General features: G+C 37.6%; 1 protein-coding gene across 1 annotated transcript; it reads left to right on the top strand.

Annotated features, from left to right (window-relative positions):
* The first annotated feature begins 2,666 nt into the window (after positions 1-2,666).
* Positions 2,667-6,385, top strand: LOC145889882 (uncharacterized). Its single transcript, XM_082980932.1, has 4 exons — positions 2,667-2,785; positions 4,081-4,144; positions 4,452-4,553; positions 4,769-6,385. Exons 1-4 carry the CDS (start codon positions 2,768-2,770, stop codon positions 5,521-5,523), a joined length of 939 nt encoding a protein of 312 aa, XP_082837058.1. The 5' UTR covers positions 2,667-2,767; the 3' UTR covers positions 5,524-6,385.
* The last annotated feature ends 2,115 nt before the right edge of the window (positions 6,386-8,500 follow it).

Raw genomic sequence — 8,500 nt, 5'->3', positions numbered from 1 at the left:
TTTCTGGATTGTAGTTTACGTTATGTCATTCTGATGTTTACTAACATTTTAGTTGATTGATTAGTGCAGGGCACCATAAAAAAATAACGTCTAACCAGTTGGTCAAATAACCCGAGAAGAGTAGCTAAAGCATTTATTAAGTGGTCCATTTTGCCCAGAATGTGTTAGCCAAACGGTAAGACCTTTCATAAAACCACATATGATGATTAAATGCAGTATTTTTCGGAAGTTATAAATTAAAAGACCGAGCAAGTTTCTACCAAAACGAATGCTAAAACGGTCTGCATTGCCTGAAAAGACCCGATATATTCAAAAGATAAGGATAATGATGATGATAATTTTATTTTCCCGTCGTAATGGCAAGTATAGTTACGTCGTAAACGGGTACAATGAACTCACGAGAACCGAACAGCTTTGAACCATAGGCGGTTGTCGAGAAGCTTGTTGATGAAAAAGTTTACAATGAAATCAATCTGTTTTTTATGAATCGTAATTAAGTGCAGTTGTACGAGTTCTGAATGTATTGCAATCTCCTGTTTTCCTTTGCATTGTTTATTGCTTTTCTTCAGTATTTACTTGAGGTTCTCACTACATTTATCACAAACCAGAACTTATTCATGCACCCGCTTGTACACTATTTGCTGTAATAAATAAGTAACAGTTTTACTTCCATAATTTCTAGGCGGACAATGTAAACATATTGGTGTATTGTGAACGCATTATTTTTTGAATTTTTATGGCATAACACCATAGGTAATTTCAAATAATTTTCAACCAAGGACCATCGACAAATGGCAGCATTGCCAACACCATTTTTGCAGCGATGTCACATCAAAAGAGTCGGAAGAAAAACTTATTTTAATTCAATCACTGGTTTCATGACGTTTTTGTAAATTGCGTATCGCTTGCTGGATTTGCGTGATAATGCGGGTAAACTTTACAAAAGTTTTCTTTTAAACAAAACGATGTTCAACAAATATAAGCAATGAAGATCATCAAACACAATTAATGCTACAACTGTTATTTTTTACTATTTGGACGGTGTCTAGCATAGCCCTACCCATAATGTGGGCCAACATAGGATGGGTTAACGTAATCCCTGTGACTTCTTATCGCCCCGTTAGCTTGGATATCCATTATATCTTCATGTTCTTCCGTTCCAACAGAAAGGTTTCACAGTAAAAGGATCAATGTTACTAGAATAACGTGGTGTATCCCGAAAATATAGGCTGAGATTCCTCATAAAACATGTTACTGGGTGCCCTCCAGAGGGTGGCACGAAGTTTGAACATAACGCATCTTTGCACCTAAACTTAGTTTACAGAGAAACGATCCTAGCTTTAAAATTAAATGAGAATAAATTCTTTTTAGTGTGTGAAACAAATTCATCTACTTCAGGATCTCACAATTATCTGCCATGTAAGTAACACAATCAAAGAATGTGAAAATGATCATATTATTATTGAATAATAATACAGAAAAATGTTTTGAAATCTGTTATGAAGTGAAATACACATTTCTTGACTATTCGTTGTAGTGCAATAACACAAAAAAACTTACTGCTCGTGTCATTTGACCGATATTATTTATTTGTATATAGAGGAAGAACTTCTGTAGTAGTTGCAGCTGACTTAAGAGTTGTAAGTCCCATTTACGTTTTCCTCGTATTATTTCGTTGTACATATCCCTGCTGAAACAACAGTTAAGACATTTTGTAAATACTTGCTGGTGTCAATCATGCGTGACCAGTTTCAACCAATCATGTTCGTAGGCCTCTCTGAAGTGGGATTACATTTTCATTCTAATTTAATACGCCATTGTATGCTACTGTTTACTAAAACGAAGTTTTGTTAATCATAAGATTGTTGCCAACCTTCGTGTTTGTTTGATGGAAAGCTAAGCAAGATTTGGAGAACTCGCTCAGAACAGGCGACCGCCTTATCTACAGTCATGTCCTACTCGTACGCTATTGTCTTGGGACAGCAACCTCCAAGCTGAAGTACTAACCCAGCAATGTGCTACAGCTCCTCTCCAAGTTGCATTCCAATTGTTGTGTCGCCGGCCAATGGTACTGATGTTTTACTTTGTTGTTAGTTTTCAAAATCATTTCCGTTTGTTGCTTTAATTTCCTATTCCAAATCCTTGTTGGGTTCAGTTCCGAAAAAGGCACTAAATTTGGTCTGGGTAGTTCTTTATAATGGAATTGGTAGCTTGGGCTCCAAAAAAGTACGATGAGTTTGTTGTTATTTGTGTTGGTCCAACCGGTACGGTTTACATCACATTGCTTGGTCTTATTCAGTATAGGTGGCGCTTGCATTGTTTAGGTTGCAGAATGTGCTGGTATATTTTTTTTCATGCAAATTGATATTTTAAATTTAAACCTTTTTTATTCGTTAACTTTTGCTTATCACCTTTACATGGGCGCCTGACTCGATAACCTTGATGGTTTTATCGGTGCTTATGCCATTTCATTTCCTTGTATGTTGTTCTTTTCGCAAAAATAGTCATGATTTGATTTAATTTGATTTGATTATTGTTGATGAAAAATGTGATTAGTCAACAGCAATAACCCAGTAGAAAGAAATTAAACCGCATAAGGAAACACATTAAAACTGAACTTCTCACCTCTACGTGCTTGGGAGTTTTTGCGGAAGTTCCTTATTAGAGAGAGTGCAGCCTCTAGATATCAGGCGGTACTTTCTTTATTGTTTCAGGTATGAAAATTGAATAGTGCGTTTCCATATTATTTTTCTCTACTTTTGGACTCATGGCAAACCTTGTAGATGTAAGTACTGATGCTATGGTCGATTTACAAAAATAAACATAATGTTGAACCATTGTTGCGGTCGCCAGGCATGTTCCAGCAGAAATAATTTTGAAAAAGAACATATTTTATTATGATTAAGAGAATATGTCATTTAGACAACAGGAATCAGCCTGTTTTCTACTATGCTGCTGACGGACCTGACCTGTTGTGTCGGATATGCAAAAATAAGAGTGTGGACAATCAGCGTCAAGTAGAATAAGGAACTGACGATGACAGTTCTGTCGAAATTAATTTTTCTGTTAAGCTTCAAATAAAACATCGACCGACGCTGATCGCCCACAATCTGTGTGAGTTATTTGGGATATTTCATCATGATTTGGAGTATAAACAGCAAGCGTGTTATGTATATTGGAATAATAATTCATCACGGTATATAATCATTAACACGTTTCAAAAAGTCTATTAATGCAAATGTGTTTTGATATGAAATTCCACTGGGCAGTTTAGATAGCAGACCAATGCTCACCGCTTTCTCCACGCAATGTACATTCATTTACTGACAAATGTCGATTTGCGCCTCTCGACGCTGATGGTAGGGTTTAGAAAAAAATCACCAAATACACAAGCATGGTTAGTAGATGTAAGCATTTGTTTCTAAAAAGTGTGAGTGCAGAATGGTTTCATGGACTGGTAACAGTAAGGGCAAGCTTAATCATGCACTGGAAATTTACATAAACACAATGGTTTCCCTGGTGATAGTGACGTGCTGGCATGTGACCTTTTGGCTGCAAATTTATGTTCCTCGGGTCGTTTAGTCGAGAAAAATATACTGGATAGAAACTTGAAAACATAATACAATCCGTTGTCAATTTCTCCACTGTCTTCCTGCTAAAATTGTCGGTGAGAAATTCAGAGGAAAATACAAGGAAGGCCAGGAACAACTTAACTGTTATGATGCATCATTGCCAAACTAAGAAACCATATGAGTTTGGCTCGTCCAGAAGAAACAGATCTTAACTAGCATAAAACTTAAAAAAGCTTCTCGTTTCCATTGAGGCATGCAGGAAAAAAGGGAGTGTGCTGTACAGTGTAAGCGTAATGGAAGAGGGCGACCACAAAAGCATCATAGATGACGTCATTTTGTTAGATTGGCGTGCTTTTACACGAAAGTCTTTCTGCACTAACTCTGAATTAAGAATGGTAGCACCTATAGAGGCGTCACGCAGAAATCCGTCAGTCGCTACGGAAATGGGGATAGAAGATATGTAAGTTTGAAAACATGGCATGCCTGCTAACTGTGTTTTGTTTTGCAGAAGGATATCGGGAAACTGTCGAAATCAAAAGATGTCGAGTCACAAAACACGTCACATCCTGCAAGTAAATGACAAAGCACATATTTATTTCTGCTTCTACAACTAATAAATTTGGGTCACATTTATTACATTTATTTTACACTGTATTTTTTCTGACAAAAATAAAAACATCTTTAAAAGAGCTGTCTGAAAGATTGATTTAAAAGTTTTACTCAGCTACTATTTTACACTGTTTTACTTTTTACCAAATTGCATTTTTTATATTTTGTAGGTAGTTTCGATTAAATGTTTGTTTAGGTGCATACTTAACGTTTACCTTTTTCTCGCCATTCCAAGTGATGCCGGTGATAAAACTTGTGTTTTTAAACCAGATCAATCTCAGCACACAGAGGTAAAACACTCAAACTTCACAAACAGCATAGTTGGTGTCCAGGGTGACGTAACTCTACAAATCCTGCTTAGTGCTTTGGAAGGTTTGTAATTTTTAACTAGGTTAAATGAATATTTATATATTCATCAAGGTTTCCATAAAAATAGAGACTTGTATGTGGTAATGATGTGTAGCCTTGAGTCAGACCTTGGGGGAATCAACATTGGCAGATATCTCTTGGTCTTTAGTAACACTTTTTTAATAGATGAAATAGTATTTTTTGGGATGTTTAAATATTGAATTTCCTTGCATTTGCAGATAAAAACGATAATCAACCTTCACGTTTCCAAAATTACGCACTTCTGTTGAAAAGAGAAAACTATACTGAAGCCAATGAAACAAGAAACCAATTTTCAAGGTCACTTGAAGGTCATGGGGTAAATGCAAAAGATTTGAGAACGATTGGAGATGAGAAGAGAGAAAAGGGAAAATGTTTGGAATCGATTTTGTTTTACGATCTTGCATCGGAACTTTACGAGAAACGTGGTGGAAGTGAAGGAGCTCAGGGTGGGACAGACTGTGTATGGAAATTAAGGCTTACAAGCGAGAGTTTACTCGAGACATCAAATTTTGATCAAAAACTTGAAGCCAAGCGGATAGTTCGTAATCACGTGATCCCGCTCATGGAAAAGATGAGACTCAAAATACAAAATGTGAAAAACTTGGGAGACGAATTTGGATGCATATGCCAAGTTGGATGTTTGAATGAGATTGAAGTGAGTCAAAATTTAATCGAAAATTATTCCCTAATGGAAGAAACAATCCAACTTGGACTTAAAATGATGAGAAAGCAGTTTGGTGAAAACTCAGCAAAGCATCAAATGTTTGGATGTTTGTTATACAGTCTTGGTTTTGTTTGCATGAAAACAAACCGACTGAGCGAAAGTGTGGATTTGTATGAGAGATCAATCCAAGCTTTTAAAATGGCAACAGACATAACTGAAAGCGAATTGAAAGAGTGGATTAAAAGAACTGAAGATGACCTGCGCAAAGCCCAGAAAATATTACGTTAGTAAACCGTGAAACTATAAAGATATGTTTATTACATTTTCCAGATTGTATCAATTCAATTTTATTTTGCACCTGAAGTTACTGAACACATTTCCTCTCTGTGAATTAACGTCTGCTGTAGAATCGCAAGTCGTACTGAAAGTTGATACTGTAACATACCCAGAGAAACCAGTACTTATGTTGCGTAATGTTTTGTGTGCAGCATTGCACAAGCATTTGCAAGCCCGGAACCATAGGCATTGGATATTTCGCAACTTCCGATCCAAGTGTAAAAATAATCCCATAATGTGACCCAAATGATTCCATCGAATGTTCTCGAGTAAAGTGATTCATTCAACATCCTGTTCACCATATAAAATATTCTCGCAGGATACATCTTCATTCTTGTATAAAACTAAGCACTTAAATGCGTCCCAGATAACACATGATCGATCGCCTCCCGTTAGCGATCCCCCAGAATGTGTCCACCAGTGACTACGAGAACCATTCGTCCTCAGTGTATTTGAATCATCATACAGTCTGCTCCATGTAAACCTGATGTGTCCTTGCTAACCGTATCCTGTACTTATTTTCTTTTAATATATTGTTTCGAGCGATTTATGATATCATGTGATATTATCGACCAATCAGCTCCCAGTGTGAAGAGCTTTAAAAAGCCCAGTGTGTACTTGTAAATTCATTCTATCATTCGACTGTTAATTCTACTATTCTACTGCTATTCTGCTGTTATTCTGCTATAGCTTTACTTGCTACTGCAATTCTCTCTGAACCTGGTAGAATCGACGTTCGTATTGTAGAGTTCGTAATGTACCGTTTCAATGAAGCTTGTAACAGATTTCAATACAATCATTACCCAGAGAATTATTCAAGGTCTGATTATTTTTGCAAGACGAGATAGAAGAAAATATTACAACCCCAGAGACTCATCTCGCGCTTGCTTCATTGAGGCACTGTTAAATATCTCTGAGACTATTAGAGTTATTTACAGTGATGCCCCATCTTCGGAAACTCCATTGAGATCATACCGAATACCTCGATTCGATCCACCACATCAACACTGCACAACGCGAGGTCAATAATCTTCGACGATAAACCAAACCGAACAATTCAAAAACTATAATTGCTCGCAACCTCATTTCACTGTAAATTGACAGTTAAATTGTGTATTGCATGTTTATTTCACTGTTCAATGTGTACAGTGTTTTAACCCATTCAGAGTCAATTAGCTCTCATAAGATCTAGGTGGCCAGGAAAATTTTTATAAACTTGCTTAGTTTTGCGCCAATTGTTTGTCCGGAAAATAACGGTCTGCAAGTTTTTTCGGCATTTGCATCTCATTTCCCCCAAGTCAGCAAATTGCTCCAGTCGCATTAATTCACAAACCTTTGTGTTTGGATTTCATGCCACTTGGGATTAAAATAAGTTCGATTATAGCATTTCTAAAGACTAAACTCTGCAGTTCCAGAATTTAATCTCGCAGGCCTCTGTAACTAATACACCATTTATAAGCAAGCTACCAGATTGGGCGCCGAAATTTGGCAGACTAATATCGCAATTATCATTAAGCAAAATGATGAATTCCCAAGTGTTTATTGATTGGCAAACGCCTGTTCTGAAAATCCCCATACTAACCCAATAGCATGGAAACAGATACTGATAATAAACGAATGTTTTGAAACGAATGCCAACGGAAATCCAAACTTTGATTACATTGGAATTTTGGATACTACACCTAATGCACCGGCCGCAGCGAAACGAAATGCAACGTTTAACGAGCCAAATACAGAAATTAGTAACCTCGTTCAAATCATCACCAGCCGGACACGCCACACAAAAACCAAATTATTCAGGACGCAATTACTATCATCATCGGGAGGCACAACCGTATAGGCGTAACGCATTCCATCCAAGTTATCCAGCACCGAAACACGCAACAGGAAGTTATCAGAACCAGCAGCAGCCTCAGTACAGTACGTCACAGCGCAAGCCGTTTTCGGGACATCCCCCAAATAGACAACGCTATAACTCTGACGTGTGTTTTTATCACGCGCGTTTTGGAGCTCGTGCCGTTCGATGCGCCCCGTGAGGCAAAACCACAAGCAACATTCCAGCATATTCCATATATTTGTGACAGGTTAAATAATGTTCATCTCTTGCTCGACTCTGGCCCTTCAAGCAATCTGAAATTATGCGTGATAACTTTTTGACTGCAGAAATTACGTTCAGCAACTTATAGTAGACCTCGTGGTTGCTCCACCAACATTTTCGTCTTTATGTACTTAGACGATGCACTCACAATCAGCGAAACAGTTGACGAACACGATAAACATCTCAATTTATTCTTGGACAGATTACAACTCTTTGGACTAAAGGTCAACCGAGACAAATGTTGTTTAGGACGGAAGTCACATTCTTAGGTCCCAAGGTAACCCCAAAAGGCCTTTTTAACCCCAAAACGCAATTCAAAACTTGGCAAAGCAAAAACCACCAAGCAAATTCGACGCTTTGACGGAATTTTAAATTTCTATCACTCATTTATACCAAATCTTAGCAAACATCTTGCACCGCTGTACCAACTCCTAAATGGAAATAAGAAAAACACAGCAATCAAAATGACCGATTACACTACCTTGAGTTATCCGAACCCAGATGCCACGCTGCAATTATACACCGACGCTGGTGACGTAGCAGTCGGTGCAGTAGTACATCAGGTAGTTGGGGACAAGCACGAAGCTCTTGCTTTCTTTTCACGCACCTTCAACCCAGTTCAACGCAACTATTCTACTATTGACCGAGAACTAAAAGTTATCAAATTAGCACTGCAACACTTCAAATATTTACTTGATGGACGGCCAGTATTAATTTTTAGTGACCATCTACCCTTAGTGTATGCAATCGCTTCTAGCACAGACCGGAAATCCCCATGGCAAGCAAGAAACCTTGCGTATATCACAGAATTTACAACGGATGTCCTCTACA

This window comes from Ascidia mentula, chromosome 2 (assembly GCF_947561715.1).
Source record: "Ascidia mentula chromosome 2, kaAscMent1.1, whole genome shotgun sequence".
NCBI classification, from domain to species: Eukaryota; Metazoa; Chordata; class Ascidiacea; order Phlebobranchia; family Ascidiidae; genus Ascidia; species Ascidia mentula.
This window is presented reverse-complemented; position numbering and strand designations above follow the sequence as displayed.